Here is a 21,601-nt window from a genome sequence, read left to right as displayed (position 1 = left end):
GAAGTTGTCGCCCAATGGCCCTGGAAACTTAAAAGTTAATTGGAGTTCGGAGGGTGATGTTGGGGTGATATTCTGCAAGCCTATAAGAACCCTTGTTAGAAACTTCTCAGTTCTGGCTCCTGGTATTAAATCACCTGCTCCTTAAAAGCAGATAGAGTCTCATCATAGATCAAATCCAAGCGCAGAGCATCAAACCTGGTGTTAAAAGTTCACTTTGACCCCTACTGATGCTTTATTTTGTGGTTCCTGAGGCAGCAGCCACTGGGTTGACGGCCCTGAATCTACACGCGTTTCATTTGGCCTCGCCCTGGGGCCCCTTGAATAGGTGAGCACCTACAAGGTGCTGTGTGATGATCTAATTTCTCAGGAACTTTAGGCCTAGTGACTTGTAACTTTTCTTTAAATCTTTCTCGGAAATACTTCCAAAGTGACAGAGCTGCAGTACCCACCTCCTGAGCTGATGTGATTTAGGAGCAGGGCTTTTGACCAAAAGTGAGGTTGGTGCACACTTCTCATCTCTTGGTTGTATGGGTCTGTAGTGCTGAGATCTTTGCTGAATGAACGATTAGAGGGAAAAGCTGGAAAAATCAGAAAAAAACAGGGTGATGAATAACACTGTCACAGTTATTCTGACTCAATTTTGCCCTGGTTTCGTTTGGTTTTATTTTTTGCTTTTTAGGGCTGCATCTGGGGCACATGGAAGTTCCCAGGCTAAGGGCTGAATTAGAGCTGTAGCTGCTGGCCTATACCACAGCCGCAGCAATGCAGGATCCGAGCCGCATCTGCTACCTACACCACAGCTTATGGCAACACCGGATCCTTAACCCACTGAGTGAGGCCAGGGATTGAACCTTTGTCTTCACGATAATAGTTGGATTCATTATTGCTGAGCCACAATGGGAACTCCTGCACTGGTTTTTCTACTTTAGGAAGGTTGAGGGAAACTTTGATGTTCATATTCCTTATTTTGCGTTCTCAGCCACAAAGATTCTGATTCTCTAAGTATGGGATAGAAGTCAGGAATTTACATTTTAAGCAAGTTTCCTGACTGATTCAGGAGGAGGAAATAGCTGACCCAGACTGTAAGAAACATTCTTTTTAGAAGGCAAGACACTTTAATGTTCTTTTTTAAAACTCTAGGAGTTCCTATTGTGGCTCAGTGGGTTAAGAACCTGACATAGTCTTTGTGAGGATGCAGGTTCAATCCCTGGCCTCGCTTAGTGGGCTAAGGATCTGGCATTGCTGTGGCTGTGGTACAGGCTAGCACCTGTAGCTCTGGTTGAACCCCTAGCCTGAGAACTTCCATATGCCACAAATGTGGCCATAAAAACAAAAAGGAAAAAAAGAAGACAAAAAGCAGGCACATGAAAAAACTTCTCTACTTTATTGATTGTCTTTTAATTTTACTTATGGATCATTTTTTAATTGGAGGTCTTTTAAGAATTTAGAAACATACGTCACTACTTTTTTTTATGGTTTTGCTTCTCCTAATAGCATGCCCTCTCCACTCTAATAGTTTCAAAATATCCACCCATATTTTCTACTAATAATATTGTTATACAGTTTGGTAAAATTATGTATAATATTTGTTATAATTATTATTATTATTACTTTTTTTAGGGCTGCACCCACGGCATATGAAATTTTCCCAGACTAGGGTCACATCAGAGCTGCAGCTGCCAGCCTTCACCACAGCCACAGTAACACTGGATCTGAGCCGCATCTGCAATTTATACCACAGCTGTGGTGATGCCGGATCCTTAACCTGCTGAGCGAGGCTAGGTATGTAACCCCCATCCACATGGGTACTAATCAGGTTCGTAATGTTCTGAACCACAACAGCAACTCCATAATATAAATTATTAAACCTAATACTATTAGTTTTTTTTTTTCGGTCTTTTTGCCTCTTCTAGGGCCGCTCCCTCGGCATATGGAGGTTCCCAGGCTAGGGGTCCAATCGGAGCTGTAGCCACCGGCCTATGCCAGAGCCACAGCAACGTGGGATCCAAGCTACGTCTGCGACCTACACCACAGCTCACGGCAACGCCGGATCATTAACCCACTGAGCAAGGCCAGGGATTGAACCCGCAACCTCATGGTTCCTAGTCGGATTCGTTATCCACTGCGCCACCACGGGAACTCCTTTTTTTTGTGTGTGTGTGTTTTTTATTAATGTATTTAACATGTCAGATGTTTATTTTGCTATGAGGTATAAAGATTTATAAATCTTTAAACATTGTAAAATTTCTACTTTTTTGTGTGCTTTTTTTAGTGCCTCATGTGAAGCATGTGGAAGTTCCCAGGCTAGGGGCTGAATCGGAGCTGTAGCTGCCAGCCTATGCCACAGCCACAGCATTGCCAGATCTGAGCCATGTCTGCAACCCACACCACATCTCATGGCAATGTGGGATCCTTAACCCACTGAGCGAGGCCAGGGATCAAACCCATATCCTCATGGATACTAGTCTGGTTTGTTATCTCTGAGCCACGATGGGAACTCCTAAAAGTTCTACTTTTTGATGTTTGGTTTTTTTCGCCAACATTTTGCAAAATGTTCCATGTACATTTAAAAAGAAGTTACATCTTTCATTGGGATGTGTAAAATTTATTTTATTTTTTTTGTCTTTTTGGGTTTTTTTTTTTTTTTTTTTTTAGGGCTGCACCCACGGCATATGGAGGTTCCAAGGCCAGGGGTTGAATCAGAGCTGTAACCACCAGCCCACCCCACAGCCACAGCAACATGGGATCAGAGCCATGTCTGTGATCTACACCACAGCTCATGGTAATGCCAGATCCTTAACCCACCGAGCAAGGCCAGGGATCAGACCCACTTCCTCACAGATGCTAGTCAGGTTCGTTATCAGCTGATCCCTAAGGGAACTTCGGGATGTGTAAAATTTAAAATATTGGTAGAGGAGTTCCTGTCGTGGCTCAGCGGTTCACGAACCCGATTAGTGTCCATGAGGACGTGGGTTCGATCCCTGGCCTCGCTCAGTGGGTTAAGGATCTGGCATTGCTGTGAGCTTGGTGTAGGTCGCAGACGTGCCTTGGATCTGGCATTGCTGTGGCTGTGGCGTAGGCTGGTGACTACACCTCCAGTTGAACCCCTAGCCTGGGAATTGCCATATGCCGTGGATGCGACCTTAGAAAGACAAAAAATAAAATATTAGTAAAATTTAAGATAAAACTTGGGAATATGTTATTTTGAATCTTTATATTCCCATTTGTTTTCTGCATATCTGTCCAATTTTGGGGCAATAGGAGAATTCTAAATTCTCCTAATCTGATTGTGTTATATTTTTAAAAATTATATATCTGCCACCTTTGATTCTATATTTTGGCATCTCAGCAGTGAAAACTATTTTAATCAACACAAAATTTCTTAATAGATTAGGGCTGTGGGCTGTAAGGCTGGATTGCCTGGCTTAACGCCTAGCCATGTCATTTCCTCTCTAAGATAATATCTTGAGCACATGATTACCTTCCTGTGTGTGAAATTTTCATCTGCAGAAAGGCGTTTTGCTCACATCTACTTCCTAGGACTGCTGGGAGTTGTAAATGAGCTAAAACGGCAGCATGATACAATGTGTGACACATGGAAAGTGCTCTATAAACATCAGTAATATTTTTTATCAGTGATTCAGTTTATATTTTTAAGACAACTGAAGGCCGGCATGATGGTTCTGCTAGAGACAGGCCATAGACCATGCTGTTTCTCTGATATGTTTGATGGTGAACTTGTAGTGCATTCCTGGATATGTTTAATAGTGGCTCAAGTTCTTATGTAATAGCAAATCTCTTTATCCCCTGGTTGGTGACATGCCTTAGAGTCCTCTGACAATTTAGTACCTTATGGAGTGTATTGGAATCTCCAACTTAGTGGTTTGGGGCTGGTAGCCACATGGCAGCCTCAGAGGGCAGACTGAATAGCAGGCAGCTGAGAGATGTCAGAAGGCCACTACATTTCTCTCACTATTGCCCCATGTTCTGTGAGTTGAGAGGATTCCAGACCCGAATGCTTGGCTGGGATTAAAGTTGCCTGCTGGATGTCCATGACAGATGATTGGATTAGCAAGATGTGGTATATAGACGTAATGGAATACTACTCAGCCATAAAAAGAACAAAATAATGCCATTTGCAGCAACATGGATGGAACTAGAAACTCTCATACTGAGTGAAGTAAGTCAAAAAGGAAAAGACAAATACCATATGATATCACTTATATCTGGAATCTAATATATGGCACAAATGAACCTTTCTGCAGAAAAGAAAATCATGGACTTGGAGAATAGACTTGTGGTTGCTTGTGGGGGGTGGGGGGGGAGTGGGATGGATTGGGAGCTTGGGATTAATAGATGCAGACTATTGCCTTTGGAATGAGCAATGAGATCCTGCTGTGTAGCACTGGGAACTATGTCTAGTCACTTATGATGGAGCATGATAATGTGAGACAAAAGAATGTATACATGTATGTGTAACTGGGTCACCATGCTGTATGGTAGAAAAAAAGCAAAAAACAAAACAAAACAAAACAAAAACCAAATAAAAAAGCCCAGAGTTGCCTGCAGGTGCTGTGCCAGTGAACCTTGTCACATGTGGGGTTTTGGTCCAGGATCCCATGTCTTCCTCTCCAAGAAGTTTGGTTATCGGGAGAGAAATTCTGGAAGGTGTATCCTCTCCCAAGCCAGAAACTCTAAGAGTTTTGAGTGTGAACCCTTCTGAGATGGAGGAGGTCAGGATGACCAAGGTGTCCCAGGCTACCTGGAGAGGCAGAGACACCCTCTCTAATGTGAGATGGGTGGCTTCACGGAAGTAACTTTTGGGAGAACTTGGATATGTTTGTTTTTGAAGATGAGACGTGTTCAATCAGTGATCAGCAGATGATAGCAATTTTGAAGATCTAAGGTAAATTTAGGGAAATCCAGCCACAATTTGATATCCCCTGTCCCTTCACATACTGAGTACGCTTTGCTTTGCTGATTTTCCCTGAATTTTTATTTTCTGTAATTAAGCGGTAGGTTGGAAGTTTTCGAAACATGGTGATTCTAGCTCTCAGAAATGCTGGCATTTCAGATGGTTGTGAAAGGAGGGAGTTGGAAGGCAGCTGAAAGCTGGAGAATTGTGTGCAGTGCTGGGAAGACCACTCCCCACCCCTCTGCTCCTGCATCAGGCAAGGCCTGCCCTCCACCACGAGGGCTGCAGGGGGAGGGGAGGATACCTAGGGCTGGAAAGAGAAAGCCGCTGCCATTTTGGTGTGTTGGTGGGGTGTGGACTAGGGTTCTCTCTCTCTCTCTCTCTCTCTCTTTTTTTTTTTTTTTTTGTCTTTTTAAGGCCATACCTGCCGCATACGGAGGTTCCCAGGCAAGGGGTCTAATCAGAGCTGCAGCTGCTGGCCTACACCACAGCCACAGCAACTTCAGATCTGAGCCACGTCTTGGATCTGCATCACAGCTCACGGCAACGCTGGGTCCTTAACTCACTGAGCGGGGCCGAGGATCGAACCCGGGTCTCTTGGATACTAGTCAGGTTTGTTACTGCTGAGCCACGACAGGAACTCCCTTTTTCGGGGCATGGGGTGGGGTGGACTGAGATTCCGAGTCAGGCAGTCAGTTCCTCAAACCCAGAGAAGGATCTTTAGCTGAAGAGCAAGGTCACTGTTGCCGTGGTCAGGCCAAGGTGCAGGTGGGCAGTCTGAGCAGGGACTTCTCAGAAGACAGAAGGCCTGGCACAGACAGATTTCTACAGAAATAATGATGCCATGAAAGATTTCAAGGAAGTGAGGAAGGCTGTTGTCTTTCAGGGTGCAAAGTGACTTTGGAATGTGAAGAATTTCTTTGGGTAGAGTTCCATGGAAGTTTGTCACGGAACTATGTTCCTGAGCTAGTAAGTGTGGATATCTGGGCTAAGGAACAGCTTCTCTTGATAAATAATTAACAAATACTGTGGGAGAAACACAACAAAGCAAAACACAGAGGGCCTGGGAAGGTGAGGCACATCTCAGAAGGAAGGATGACTACGGCCAGCTGGGAGCTTGGTTCCAGTCTTCTGCCAAAGTGGAAGTGGGTGGGCCTGAGTGGGCCGGGTCTCCTGCCTGGTACGGAGGAGGGGCTGAACATGTCTGTGAATGGGAAGGCAGCTAAAGGAAGGATCTTGACTTCCCCCCTTGAAAAAATAACTTGGGTATGAGAGGTTTCTGCTCAGGCATCAAGGAGCCGGCAGTCACCTCCCTCCTCAAGCCTTTTTCCTCTTGTTGTTTTGATTTTCACTTTTAAGTTTAGATGAAGTGATATTAGCTTTTTGTCAGCAGCAGCAACTCATCTAGTGAAGTTCGTCTTCCAGAGTTTTTTTTTTTTTTTTTTTTTACTGCATTTTTTCCTGTTTGTCATCCTCCTGTAGTTGGCTCTTGACTTCTGCCTCTTGTCATCCATGAGCTGCCTGCCTCCCACCCTTCCCACGGCCTCAATCCTTTCCCTTTTTCTGCTCCAAACTGGATGAGGCTGATGGCTGTTGGTGTGTCTCCCTCCTTCCAAGGTAAAGATGTCTAGTTTTCAACTTGTAGATCCTAAGGTTGAAGCTTAATGAAACCATGTCAAGCGGCAGGGGGGATCGGGGGTGGGGGTGGGGATTAAGTGTTAAAAGGCTACAGGTGTGGGGTTTCACTGTGGCTCACTGGGTTAAGAACCAGACTAGTATCCAGGAGAACGCGGGTTTGATCCCTGGCCTTGCTCAGTGGGTTAAGGATCGTGTGTTGCTGTGAGCTGTGGCGTAGGTCACAGATGTGGATTGGATCTGGTGTTGCTGTGGTGTAGGCTGATGGCTACAGCTCTGATTTGACCCCTAGCCCAAGAACGTCCATCTGCTGCAGGTACGGCCCTAAATAGACAAAAGAAAGAAAAAAAAAGAAAAGCCTTCACGTGTGGATAAGTGATCCTCAGTGATGCAGGGTTTGGAAAGTAGTGATGGGTAGGGGTGGCGGCTTTGCTGTGTGTACAAGTAAGCATGAATACGCATGTGCTCGCACTCAGGTATGTCTACGTGTGCACATGCTCTCATGTTGTTCCCAAAGCATCAGGCTTGTCTGAAGCACAGCCGCAGGAGGTGGCCATTCCTCAGCCCTACCTATGCAGGCCTGCCACTGGGCTCCAGCTTTGGGATGGGGTGAGGCTGCCACCCCGAAGCTGGCCTGATCAGGATGGATGGCTCTTTTCATAGTTTTTCTCTCCTCATGCCCTCCCTTTTCTCTCAGCACCCTCTTGGATTTGTTAACATAGCACATCAAATATGCTCCCTCTGTATACAGTTAAGCTCACCTGCACATCGAGTTGCCCTCTATAGCTCAAGACATTAATTGGAAAAGAACCTACTAGGAATTAGGTTTATCTTACCCATTTCTCCAGAAGGGAAGACCTTTAAGAATGTTTCAGGATTTTATATGGCATTTGCACTTGGTTTAATGAAGCCTTGTCCAGAAGTACAGTTAACTTTCCCATTTAGAATGAAAGCTGAGACTTATAGATAGAGCTGCAGGCTCCTAACAGTGATACCTGACAGAGCCCTAACCCCGTGGGGAACCAAATGTAATTTCTTTCCTTCCAGGGAATGTGACCCAGAGGCATTGTCCTTTTTTTTTTTTTTTTTTTTTTTTTTGTTGTTGTTGTTGTTGTTGCTATTTCTTGGGCTGCTCCCGCGGCATATGGAGGTTCCCAGGCTAGGGGTTGAATCGGAGCTGTAGCCACCGGCCTACGCCAGAGCCACAGCAACTCAGGATCCGAGCCGCGTCTGCAACCTACACCACAGCTCACAGCAACGCCGGATCGTTAACCCACTGAGCAAGGGCAGGGACCGAACCCGCAACCTCATGGTTCCTAGTCGGATTCATTAACCACTGCGCCACGACGGGAACTCCGGCATTGTCCTTCTTGATGCTGTATGGACACTTCTACCTGCATGAGACACAAGCTAACTCAATGTTCAAAGGCCATCCTGAAAGAAGACTTCCTGTTTAGTCTGTTGTCATTTTTAATCAGATATTCTCCCATCACTCCTTTCCAAATAGGATCGAATTCTTAACTGTCTTTACAAAAGGAGTAAATTATTGATGACCTTGCTTAGTGCACGTGATTCAGACCTCTGCACTTGCACTGAAATTATTTTAGGAAGCAGTGGAAATATGTTTTTTTTTTTCCCCACCTGAGGCAGGAGGTTAGAATTAAGATGTCATTTTGAAATAGGTGATGTGAAAAATCATTACTGTGTTCCTGTATCCTGCATAATGTGACCTCAGTTAGTTATTCTGTCATCCTTATTGGAAAAAAAAAAACCATCTAGCATTCATTTCATTTTTTGATACCAGCTTTTTAATAATGTCTTTTGTAAATATATGATTGGTTTGGATGGGATGCATTTGTGAAGCTGCCTCTGGGAGAGAGGAAGGCTGGCAGGGGACAGGTTGATGGGTTGGTAGAGGACAAAGGTATTATTAATAAGCCCTTTCTCCATCCCAGCCAATGACACAGGGTAGATGGGGTGGTCAAGAGAATGGAGAGCTTGTGCATTTTCCTTGAAGACTATTCAGGTTATCCACTACCTTTTCTGCTTCCCGCTGTGTAAAGGGGGCATTTGATAGATGGGGAACACTGAAGTTCTGCCAGGGTGCTTTGGGGTGTGTGTGGGGGGGCTGGTGGAGACACAGCATGTTGTAGTTTGAGCTGGTTTCCCTTCCCAACACTCGTAAGGATCATTGCTCCTCATGCTGTCTGCACAGCTGCAGTCACAGGGACATTAAATATAGGTCATTAAATATAGGTTGAAAATATTTACTCCTAACGAGAAGGCAGGCTCAGCCTTTGAATAATACGACCACTCGTGGCTCAGAAGTGACCCCAGTTCTTCTCTCGTTTCACATCACAGAAAGGAGGGTGAGAAAATTTCAAATAGAAGGACATGAAAACAGATGTGTAAAAAAGGTTTTTTTGGGCATTGGTCAGGCTGGCTGCTGTAACAGATCTTTGCAATCCAATAAGTAGAAGCTTCTTTTTCATCCAGGTAAAAATGATTTGGGTTTTAGCAGGTGATTCCCTTCCAGGTGGAGATTCAGGGATCCAGGCTTCTTCCCTCTTGTGTCTTTGCCACACATGTTGAGTTGCCCTGCAGGGTGTCTCCATTTCAGTCAGTGTGTATGTATGTGTGTGTGTGTCTGTGCGTGCGTGCACTCGAGCATCTGTCTGTCTATGTGTTACGGGCCTGGCCTGCCTTACTTCTGTTCACATTCTGTTGGCTGCAGCTCAGTAACGTAGGAAATGTATTCTGCCTATCTCCTAGGAGAGGAAGATAGGCATTTGGTGATGAGCTATAGTTGGAGCCAGGGCTTCTCAAACTTGAGCTGCATCAGAATGACCTAGAAGCTTCCTGGGACCTTCCCCCGGTGTTTCTGGTTCAGTAGGTCTTGGGGGCGGGGAGGAGGGCAACAACTTACATTTCAAACAAGCTCCCAGGTGATGCTGATATTGCTGGGCGAGGGACCACGCTCTGAATAATTGTGGTCTGTGAATGCATTTTTGTGTCATGATTTAGCCACGCTAATTGTGGAAACCAGAAGTATGTCCTTATTATTGTGACTGGAGAGATGGAAGGAAAGGAGAGGGGTAAAAAAAGAGTAATAGTCTTGGCCAGAACATTGGAATATTACAAATACTTAAAAGTGGAAGATTCTTTAGAGGACTTGGAGTTTGAGGGGAGGGAGTCAGGTGTGACTAAATTCGCTGCACCTGCTTCATGAGAAGGGGATGAATCGGGGCCTCTGTTGCCAGGCATAGGGGCTTTCAGCTCTGCCAGCTCTGTTGGAGAGGAAGGTTTGGAAGATTTGTAGAATGAAGTACCTAAGTGGCTACAGGAGAGGTGACACGGAGAAAGTGACAAGGGAGGGCTTTCGTGACCCTAGAAGGAGAGTATGTGATTGCTGGAGTGAGCCTGGCATGGATTTGGACACAGACAACCAGGACTTGGATTTGAGTTTCTTTGAGTCTCAGTGCCTGTAAAATGGGGTGGAGGGGGGGAATGATGTCTGTCAGGTCAGAGGTTTGTCAGCTTTGTTGGTTCATGGTGCTTAAGGGTAAAAAAAAAAAAAGATCCAGAGTTCCTGGTGTGGCGCAACGGAATAGGCAGCATCTTGGGAATGGTGGGACGCAGGTTCGATCCTTGGTCCAGCGAGGTGTGTTAAGGATCCTGCATTGCCACAGCTTTGGCTTTGGTTGCAACTGCAGTGGCTAGGATCTGATCCCTGGCCTGGGAACTGCACGTGCCTAGGGCCTGCCAAAAAATAAGAAAGAGAGACGGGGAGGGAACTGTAGTCTAGGCATGGGATCACAAGTATTTCTCAAACTGATAAGGACTTGCTGGCCCCCACCCCCACCCTCTTAATTATGCTGTGATTGATTGAAGAACTATTCCATGGCTTGTGTGCACCCTGTGTGTCAGACAACGTTTGGCCTCTTTAATGAGACAAACCCACTGACCACGAAGTTGGATGTTGAGGCAAAGCCCAATTGCAGGAGAGGTTTTGATGGGGGGAGCAGGCTGGTAATAGTTTGCCGACCATCACTTTGAGTCACTGCTCCAGGTCGGGAAAGAGCACGAGCCCTGAGCCCCATGGTGGGAGGCAGCTGGGTGAGCCAGCATGAGTGGAACTGAAAGCCAGAGGCTGAGAAGTCCACAGGGGCTGAGCTGAGCCTTTGGGGAAGTGGGGGGCCCAGGACGAATGTGGGTCTGGAATGGAGACATCTTGCCCTGATGAGGAAGAGGCAGTTGTCTTTGAGTATGTCCTGGTGATAGACTGTGAAAATAAATGGGCCAGGTACTTGGCTACCAAGATTTGTTTGAATGATTTAGGCAATTAGCAGTTGCTGTTTTTCTTCTGGTAAGAGTCTGGTGGCATTGAGGCCTCCTAGGGTGGAGGGGATTCTTGCTCCTTGTGTGAAAAGTGATCTACAAAGGGCCCTCTGGAGGGTACCCCCCTGTGGGTGGGAAGGGAGGATTTGTGAGCACCTCCAGTTCCCCAGGGGGCCCCTGAGCTCTGACCCTAACCACATCCTCCAGCAGGAGTCTGGCCCTGCTTGCTGCTTCCTGGATGTGAACCCCAGCTGTTGCTGGGAAGTCAGGTGGAGCCTGTTAGCTGAGTCTGTACTCAAGGGCATTGCTGGGATCCTGAAGGAGCCTGGCCCTTGCTCCAGGGCTGTGATAAGCTCCATCTGACTTAAGAACCCAATGCTCTCTCCTGACCTGGGGATGACGCCTGCAGGCACCTGGCAGGGACTTCTAGTCTCCAGCTTCCTGGATCAGGAGCCTTGATGGTGACCCAAGAGTACAGTCCTGTTCTTCTCTGCTGGGAGAGAAAACTGATGCACTGTCGTTCTCTCTGCACAGGTACTTTGTGCTGGATTTTGAGGCTGGCATCCTGCAATATTTTGTGAATGAGCAGAGCAAGCACCAGAAGCCTCGGGGAGCCCTGTCTCTATCTGGTGCCATCGTGTCCCTGAGTGACGAAGCACCCCACATGCTGGTTGTGTACTCTGCCAATGGGGAGATGTACAAACTGAGAGGTACGGCCTGCAGGGGTTTGCTGTTACCATAGTGATGTGGCTTTTGATTTTTTTTTTTTGTCTTTTTAGGGCCACACCCATGGCATATGGAGGTTCCCAGGTGAAGGGTCCAATGGATAGCTCTGGCCTACACCAGAGCCACAGCAACGTGGGATCTGAGCCACATCTGCGACCTACACCACAGCTCACGGCAACGCCAGATCCTTAACCCACTGAGCGAGGTCAGGAATCGAACCTGCATCCTCATGGATACTAGTCAGATTCATTTCCATGGGAACCCCTGATTTTGTTTTTGTTAATTACTTTTAACATTTGCCTGTGTTTGAGGACTCTGGTGACAGACACTGCCTTCCCTACCCCCAGGGTGGGGAGTGGAGCTCACATTAGGAGGTGTTTAGTCCTAATTAACTGGGGAATTAAGGACAAGGGAAAGGTGAGTGATGGCCACACCAGCTGAGCCTTTGAACTTTGGCAGACTTTTCATATTAGCTCAGTATACACTTTCTTGGACCTTACAGGTGAATCTTCACTCCGGTGTCCATGGGACTGTGCTCTCTGGACAAAATAAGCCTTGGAAAGGTTATTGTAGCCTCCCCTCAAAATTTCTCTAGAACCAGCTCTTAGTAAAAGGTGGCTTCATTTAGACTTTTAACTCATTGTGGCATTAGAACCTGATGAGAGCCAACTAGTGTTATTTCCTCTTGTCTACTTTCTCTACCTTCTCTTTGCCTCTGGAAAGTTGAGGTCGTCTCAGCATCCTCTGTGGATCTCGGGGAGCCCAGCATTTGACCAGAACTGTAGGTCCTGCCACCCCGAGGCACATCCACTGCACAGCTTTTTAGATGGGCCAGATTTGACTGCAGTGGTGTAACTTGATTGCTAGACTCTTCTAGCATTCTGTTACTAGTGCATCACCATCAAAATTGTCAATCTTCTTCTGATTAAACAAACATTTTGAAAACAAAATGACAAAATAAAAACCCAAATGCACGTTTGCATGCATGCGCACACACACACAGAGTCAGTGTTATTAGGATCTGAGAAAAGTGTGTATTAACTATTAGAGGTGGTTGATAATTCTGCCTCTTGCATAACATTTTTCTCCAAGGAAGGGCTGAGTACAAAAAAAAAAAAAAAAAAGCCCCTTGTTCTCTCTTCTTGACCTGGAGGATAGCAATGATGGGCCAGCATCTTTAAAGCCCGCCTGAAGGCTTCAACTGACCATCTCCTGTCCTTCCTCCAAGCTTTGCTACCAAGGGGTGGGCTCAGCGGAGGTTCCTTTATTATCTATGTACAAGTCGTATTTCAGGATCTATAAAACAACTTCCAAACCTATGAAATAAAAATAGTTGAAGAAAGTTTTTCAGTTTGAGGGAACCGTGAAGATTCATGTTCTCTTAGAGATTAATGCAGAGTGTGATTTATATGGTATGGTCCTTCGTTCCGCTTTGCTGTTTATTGCTTAATCAATTGTCAGAGCAGAAACAATAGCAGGTGAAAAGTACAGCATTAAGTATGGCACTTCCCCTCTCCCCTAGTGTTTTTTGTTTGTTTGCTTTTTGTCTTTTTCTAGGGCCACACCCTTGGCAGTTCCTGGGCTAGAGGTCTAATCGGGGCTACAGCTGCCCGCCTACGCCAGAGCCACAGCAACACAGGATCCAAGCCATGTCTGTGACCTACACCACAGCTCACGGCAACGCCAGATCCTTAACCCACTGAGTGAGGCCAGGGATCGAACCCACAACCTCGTGGTTCCTAGTCGGATTCGTTAACCACTGAGCCACGATGGGAACTCCTCCCCCAGTGTTTTATAAATGACACAGACCCATACAAAAAAATAGCCCAAACAGTCTGACAATTGAGCCATCTCCTTTTGCCTTTTATTTATTTATTTAATATTTGGAGCCACACCCACAGCAGGTGGAAGTTCCCAGGACAAGGACTGAACCTGCGCCAAAGCGGTGACCAGAGCCTCTGCAAGGACAACACCAGATCCCCAGCCCACTGCCACCTTTGCATTTTAGTAATTGTCACTCTCTGGATAACTAAACTAAGGCTTCTTCTTTTTAAGGGTAGTTTTAATAGCAAACATAAAAGTTTCATTATCTGCATAATCACATGGGCTAAATTTAGCTTAAAAACTTACCCACTACATCAAAGGCAAGGTAAATTTCTGCCTTCCTGTGGTTCTTAGCCCATTCTGCTAGGATCTAGGTGTTGGTTTTCTCATTTCACACTCACTCTACATTGAGTAGAATCTGGATGTCAATAGATGCACAGATTTAGAGAATGTTTTGTATACAGAGCCTTTGGCAATTCTAAGTGTTTCCTAAGGAAAAAGGCTTTATTTGTTGCAGAAATCCTTTTTCTTTGGAAGTGGACTTTGCCTAGTCTTAGGCTGGTCTACACCTCTCAATTTCTTCCCTTGAAGTTCCAGCTGAAGTTGGGTTTTATTGACAAATGACACTTAGGCCCGTTTCTGTAAATAATACAAATTTCTAGGGGAGTCATTCTGTTTTCTCCATAGTCAACATTTCTGCAGTTGATATTAAAATATTTATGCAGTGAGTTATGCAGTTAAATGAATTTAGATATCATTGGAATCTGTTACTTTTGATCTCTCGAGATAATTTCATATATTTGAGAGATGGGGGTGTAGATGGAAGATTGTGACCATGCAAGTGACTTGTCCTTAAGTGGCTTTTTGGGGCAAGTTTGTGGGTCTATAAGGCAGTATTGAGTACATTGTTTTGTCCAGTCATAATAAGAATCCTTGAGAACACATACTAAAATGGTAATTCAGGAGTTCCCATTGTGGCTCAGCAGGTTAAGAACCTGACTAGTGGGAGTTCTTGTTGTGGCATGGCAGAAATGAATCTGACTGGTATCCATGAGGATGCAGATTTGATCCCTGGCCTCAATCAGTGGATTAAGGATCCAGCGTGGCTCTGAGTTGCAGTGTAATTCGCAGACATGACTTGGATCCCACGTTGCTGTGGCATAGAGTGGCAGCTGCAGCTTTGATTCGATCTATAGTCTGTGAGCTTCTGTATGCCACAGATGCAGCCCTCAAAAGCAAAAAAAAAAAAAAAAAAAAAGTAATTCAGAAGTTCCCTGATGGCTCAGTGGGTTAAAGATCCTGCATCATCACTGCTGTGGGTTTGATCCCTGGCTCTGGAACTTCTGCATGCCTTGGGTTAGTCAAGAAAAGTAATTCAATTGAACACTTATTTTGTAAGGCTGATAACTCCAGAGTACAATTCCGATAGATAACCAAGGGCCCCAAAATAGCATATTTGATCCTCGTATTAGCCACCTATGGTCGAGGGCATTTTAAAATAAGCATGTTTCCTTTTCCCTGATGCTTTTTAAAGACTTTTTCAAAAGATGTTAAAAGAAATGGCAACATTGTCCTTAGACGTTTCAGAATGTTTTAAACATGATTTAGGAGGGAATTTTGGGTTGATTTAGTGTTTGCTTTTCGGTGTGGGTACAACCTGCGTTTGCCTTTCTCACCTTCCTCTGCTCTTCATCCCCAGGCCCCCACCCCCTCAGGTGGGTGTAGAAAGAGGGTGGGTGTGTTTGGGCACAATTGCTGTAAGCCTTTCTTTCTCTATTTTAGCTGCTGATGCAAAAGAGAAACAATTCTGGGTGACTCAGCTTCGGGCCTGTGCCAAGTACCACATGGAGACGAATTCTAAGGTAAGTGACCCCCAGGGAGGCAGGGGGTATTGCAGCCACCTGGAGCACTCCCCTTCAGCTCAGTGATCTGCTGCTTTGGGGAAGTTGTTTTCCTTGTTCTAAGTTCTCCACAATCATGGGTTCATACTTATCCTGCTACATAAGACGTTTAAAGCCAGAGAAAAGTGGGAGGGTTCGCTTGTAGGTAGAGTGCAGGGGCACACTTTATTAGAACTGATTCTGGAAAGATGCTTCCAGTGCTTTCTGTATTGTTTGTTGAGGCAGCTGTTAATTGGCCTGTGGAGAAGCTTGAGCAAATGGTTTCACTGTGGCAGCTAAGTCAGGTTTACTGTTGGTGAAGACTCTTTGTCCTGATCTTTAAATAAACCGAGATCCCCGAACTGATTAAGTGCTTTGCAGGGAGCTTCTGCATTTAAATGTTTAAGAATGTTTTTGGGTGGTTTGGCATCCCTGTGTGAGTTAGTTGCTCCACTGGATTCATTTATATAAGATCTTGGGTCAGATGTGCAGGGGAGGAGTTCCCTGGTGGCTCATTGGGTTAGTGATCCAGCGTTGTCACTGCTGTGGCTCAGGTTTGATCCCTGGTCTGGGAATTTCCACATGACACAGGCACAGCCAAAAAAAAAAAAAAAAAAATTAGAGTTCCCACTGTGGGACAGTGGGTTAATGATCCTTCTTGTCTCTTGGCATTGCCGATTCAATCCCTGGCACAGTGGGTTACCACAGCTGTGGCATAGGTTGCAGATGTGGCTTGCAACATGTGTTCCTGGCCTAGGAACTTCCATGTGCCATGGGTGAAGCCAGAAACAGGAAAAAAGATGTGCATGGGCTGGGAGATAGGAGGTAGGCATTTTCCTGGATTATTTGGAGGATCTCCTGTCATTAAATATAGGAAATAAATATGTCAGACAGAGAAAGCCAAATGCATATAAGCATGATAAGCACTATCATGCTTATATGTAGAAAAATAATACAAATGAATCTATATACAAAATAAATGGACTCAACAGACATAGAAAACAAATTTATGGTTATCAAAAATGAGAGGGAGGGAGGGACACATTAGGAGTATGGGATTAGCAGATAGACACTACTATACATAAAACAGATAAACGACAAAGCTTTACTATATAGCACTGGGGATTATAGTCAATGTCTTGTCATAATTTATGATGGAATATAATCTTAAATAAAAAACACTGAATCACTTTGCTGTACACCTGAAACTAACACAATCTTGTAAATCAACTATACTTATATACATATATATATAAGAAATAATTGGAAAATTAATTTATTCAGAGGAATAAATATTTGTTAAATGAACATTCTGGAGTTCCTGCTATGGTACAGTGGGATGGATGGTGTCTCTGCAGCTGTGGGTTAAGGATCCAGTGTTCCTGCAGCTGTGGCATGGGTTGCAGCTCTGGCCCAGATGTGGCTCAGTTCCTTGCCTAGGAGCTCCTTATGCCACAAGGTGCCAAAGAAAAGAAAAAAAAAATGTTATGTCATTATAACATTTGGTCTTTTTTAGGACCCCACCTGCAGTATATGGAGGTTCCCAGGCTAGGGGTCCAATTGGAGCTACAGCTGCCAGCCTACACCACAGCCACAGCAACGTGGGATCTGAGCTGCATCTGAGACCTACACCATGGTTCACAGAAATGCCAGATCCTTAACCCACTGAGTGAGGCCAGGGATTGAACCTGCGTCCTCATGGATACTAGTCATATTTGTTTCTGCTGAGCCACGACCAGAACTCCGTATCATTATAACATTATTATTGAAGATTTGAACATTATCCTATGCTCAGATTTAGTTACATTCAGTTGCAGTCTTTTTCTGTATTCTATGTGTCTGATGGGAAGACCCACACTTAAAACTCCTTAGGGTTCCAGGGATTCCTGTTGTGATTCAGCAGTTAACCAACCCAACTGGTGTCCATGAGGACTTGGGTTTGATCCTTGGCCTCACTCAGTGAGTTGAGGATCCGGCGTTGCCGTGAGCTGTGGTGTAGGTCGGTGGCTACAGCTTTAATTGAACCCCTAGCCTGGAAACCTCCATATGGTGCAGGTGCGGCCCTAAAAAGAAAAAAAAGAAAAGAAAAGAAAAGAAAAACTTCTCAGGATTACATTTACTGTAACTTGACTGATCTCTTGCCTAAGGCCATGGGAAATGTCTTGCTTAGTTATATTCCCCATTCTGCCTCCAAATACAACCTGAAATGACTTCTTCACAAAGATTTTATTCATTTTTTCTTTCTGAAGACGTCTCCTTGGCTCGCTTACTACCTTTGCACTTTCTTTAACTCCCTTCTTGACTTGACCCAAGTGGAATCTGGGAACTGTATTTAGAGCTCCACTTCTAAAGCCGTTTTCCCCTGGCTTCCTTTATTTTCCAGGAATTACAGTAGGAGTTCCAGGCATTTCACCAGTATTTTATAAACACCTAGGCAGAGCAGTATAAACATTTTTTACACATATCTTTTTAGTCTTTATAAAATAGAACAGAAAGGGGTAAAATAAAAAGGACATACCTCAGAGTTCCCTTGTGGCTCAGTGGGTTAAGGATCTGGCATTGTCATTGCTGTGGCACAGGTTCGGATCCCTGGCGTGGAAACTTTGCATGCTGTAGGTTCTGCCAAAAGAAAAAAAAATTGTGCTAATTTGTACTTCCATCACTTCTGTGTGTTTAAGGGTGTCCCCTCCCCAACTAATCATAGCTCCTATTAACATTCAGTTTTTGATAGTCTCACAGATTAAAAAATGGACCTTCTGTTACTTTCATTTTCACTTCTAAAATAATGACTGGGGCCAAATATGTTTTCAGATGTTTATTGGCTACTTGTATTTCTTTTCTGCAAAATAGTTATTTGTATCCTTCACCCATGTTTCTACTGAATTCATCTTCTTGATTTGCAGTAGTTCTATATATGTTAAATATACTTGTCCTTTGCCTGTCATTTGCACTGTAGCTGTTTTTCTCCTAGCAGGTTTATATTTTGACTTTGAATATATTTTTTTGCTATGTAGTATATTTTTGTAGTTACATTTATGGGTATTTTCCTATTTGGCTTTTGGATTTGCATCATATTTAGAAAAAACTTCTCTGGAGTTCCTGTCATGGCTCAGTGGGTTAAGAACCTGACAGTGTCCATGAGGATGTGGGTTTGTACCTTGGCCTTGTTCAGTGGATTAAGGATCTGGCATTGCCACAAGCTGCAGTGTAGGTCATAGACTGGCAGCTGCAGTTCCAATTTGACCCTTAGCCTGGGACCCTCCATATGCCGCAGGTGTGACTGTAAAAACAAAAAAGAAAAGAAAGGAAAGAGCTCTCTTCCTAGGCCTACGAGTGTTGGTGGTGGCAACAAGTGTTGCCAGCATCACCAAGGTCCAGGCCATGTTCAGCTCCAGCACGAAGATCATGAAGCCCAATACTGAGAAGTCAGATGAGTTCAAGTCCACCATCTCCCAGGAGCTGGAGATGAACTCAGACCTCAAGGCCCAGCAGCATGAGCTGAACATTGCGGCTGCCAAGGAAATTGAAGTTGGTGGTGGTCGGAAAGCTGTTATCTTTGTTCCCATTCCCCAACTGAAGTCTTTCTGGAAAATCCAAGTCTGGCTCGTGCAGGAGTTGGAGAAGTTGTTCCTTGGGAAGCATGTTGTCTTCATCACTCAGGGGAGAATTCTGCCTAAGCCAACTTGAAAAAGCAGTACAAAAAAATAAGCAAAAGCATCCCAGGAGCTTCACGCCAACAGCTATGCCCAATGCCATCCTGGAGGACTTGATTTTCCTGAGGGGGATCGTGGGCAAGAGAATCTGTGTGAAGCTGGACAGCAGCTGCCTCATAATAATCCATTTGGACAAAGCACAGCACAACAACATGGAGCACAAGGTTGAAACATTTTCTGGTGTCTAGAAGAAGCTCATGGGCAAGGATGTTAATTTTGAATTCTCAAAGTAAACAGAAATGACTAAATAACATACTATTCACAAGAAAAAAAGAAAAGAGCTTCTCTGCTCCAAAATTATGAAAACATTCTTCAGTTTTCTTTCAGTGAGTTGAAAGCTTTTTGGCTGTGCACAAAACATATGAAAGTTCCTAGGCCAGGGATGGAACCTGCGCCACAGCAGTGACCCAAGCTGCTATAGTGATGATGCTGGATCCTTAACCTGCTGTGCCACAAGAGAACTCTGAGTTTATAATCCAGTTGTCATTTTTATTTATTTATTTATTTATTTTTGTCTTTTTGCCTTTTCTAGGGCCGCTCCCGCAGCATATGGAGGTTCCCAGGCTAGGGGTCGAATTGGAGCTGTAGCCACCGGCCTACGCCAGAGCCACAGCAACGCTGGATCCAAGCTGCGTCTGAGACCTACACCACAGCTCATGGCAACGCTGGATCCTTAACCCACTGAGCAAGGCCAGGGATCCAACCTGCAACCTCATGGTTCCTAGTCGGATTCGTTAACCACTGAGCCACGACGGGAACTCCCCAGTTGTCATTTTTAAATCAGTAATTCATCTGAAATTTGTTCTGAGTCTAAGAACTGAGGTTGGGAAACTGATGCAAACTGCTTTGGTGCTTTGAGGGATCACTGCAGACCAGAAAGGTAATGATATCCTAGTGGTCTTATAAATTGGAGAATTTGAAGATTTTCTGAAGGAGTGATTTCAATAATACAGATTAATCTGTTAATATTGAAACAAAAATAAAGGATGATTTAGAAGTTAGGGGCTGTAGGACTCCTTATTTGAGAACTGGAGACGAGATTATTGCTACCACCACTTATTAATAGCATAGCAACTGTGATCAATTAGGGAATAATAATTTTTAAATTGTGAACAGACCTGATTCTTCAGCAGAAGCATGATGAAGGCCAAATCTGCTCAGGTAGAAGTAAGTAGTGAAAATGAAGTTAGGTTTAAAATGGATGTAAACTTGATATCCAGTTAACTGTGGGATGCCTGCTAAATTTGCATTGCGGTTGTTAGGAATACTTGGTAAGCCTTCTTTTCCCTGGGTTCCTCTTCATTTTCTCTTAGCAGGCAAATCCTTCCCTAGTAGATTGTGGAGAATACTCTCCCTACAGCTGCTTGGAACTTTACTTGTAAAACACTTTTAATTTGGAGTTCCCTGGTGGCTCAGCTGGTTGAGAATCTAGCATTGTCCCTGCAGTGGCTCAGCTAATTGCTGTGTTGCAAGTTTGATCCCTCACTCAGGAACTTCTGAGTGCCATGGGCATGGCCAAAAAAACCAAAAACAAACCAAAAAAAACCCTTTAAATTTAAAATCAGGCATTCCGGTGTTCCCATCGTGGCTCAGTGGAAATGAATCTCAGTGGATGCAGGTTCAATCCCCAACCTCGCAAAGTTCATTAAGGATCTGGAATTGCTGTGGCTGTGGTGTAGGCTGGAGGCTGCAGCTCCAATGCAACCCCTAGCCTGGGAACCTCCATATGCCACGTATGCAGCCCTAAAAAGACAAAAAATCAAATCAAATCAGGTATTCCTTGGATCAAATATTAGGCAGATGAAATGGCTTATCATTCAAACTCACCTTGATGAGAATCACGGGATAAACCAGATTCCAGACAGGGTTCTGGAGCTGTAAAGAGCTTTAAAGATGACCAGTCCTGTCCTGGGCCTTTTGGCAAACTCCTCAGGGAAGACAGGTGTGCTTTTGATCCATTTGGGGGTATATGTCTGCTTTCCTGTAGGCTTCATTATTTTCAAATGACCACACAGAGAACTCAGGAACATTCAGAATCAATGGCAGCCAATATTTGGGGATATGGGGGGAGTTGGAGGAACTTATGAATGATGCAGTTTCCCTGTTACCTTTGCCCTGTGTGAAGAGTGGTATAATGAGGGCAGTAGTCAAGTGATTAGAAAATCATTGAAAGGACAATCAGATTTTGAAGACTAGTTTTATTGGCTTTCATTCTGACTAATTAAGAGAATTTTTAGAGGCTCACCTTGGTGGAGATTTACTACATCTGTTGTTTTTAGGTTAGGGCAAAACCTTTATTTTTATACAATTTTTAAATATATTTTTTATTAACGTGTAGTTGATCTACAATGTGCTAATTCCTACTGTACAGTAAAGTGACTTTGTTTTTACACACATATACTTTAAAAAAATTAAGGTATAGTTGACTTACAGTGTTGTGCCTCTACATTCTTTTTAATATTCCTTTCCATTGTGGTCTATCCCAGGAGATTGGATATAGTTCCCTATGCTATATAGTAGGACCTCTTGTCTATCCATTCTAAATCTGATAGTTTGCATCTGCTAATCCC

The 21,601-nt window shown here is 44.4% G+C and overlaps 1 protein-coding gene and 1 pseudogene across 2 annotated transcripts in view; both read left to right on the top strand.

Annotated features, from left to right (window-relative positions):
* OSBPL10 (oxysterol binding protein like 10) overlaps positions 1–21,601 on the top strand; it is a 327,444-nt gene that overhangs the window by 96,221 nt on the left and 209,622 nt on the right. Inside the window, exons 1-3 of one of the 2 annotated variants that reach the window (XM_047769418.1) lie at positions 6,423–6,532; positions 11,423–11,598; positions 15,221–15,300. In XM_047769418.1, coding sequence (XP_047625374.1) covers positions 11,553–11,598; positions 15,221–15,300 — 126 coding nt within the window. In that variant the 5' untranslated portion in view covers positions 6,423–6,532; positions 11,423–11,552. Of the gene's footprint in view, positions 1–6,422; positions 6,533–11,422; positions 11,599–15,220; positions 15,301–21,601 lie in introns of those variants that run through there. The other variant, XM_047769412.1, reaches the window with a different exon arrangement.
* LOC125137799 (40S ribosomal protein S7-like) lies at positions 18,700–19,264 on the top strand (annotated as a pseudogene).

The sequence above is a fragment of the Phacochoerus africanus genome, chromosome 1 (genome assembly GCF_016906955.1).
Source record: "Phacochoerus africanus isolate WHEZ1 chromosome 1, ROS_Pafr_v1, whole genome shotgun sequence".
NCBI classification, from domain to species: Eukaryota; Metazoa; Chordata; class Mammalia; order Artiodactyla; family Suidae; genus Phacochoerus; species Phacochoerus africanus.
This window is presented reverse-complemented; position numbering and strand designations above follow the sequence as displayed.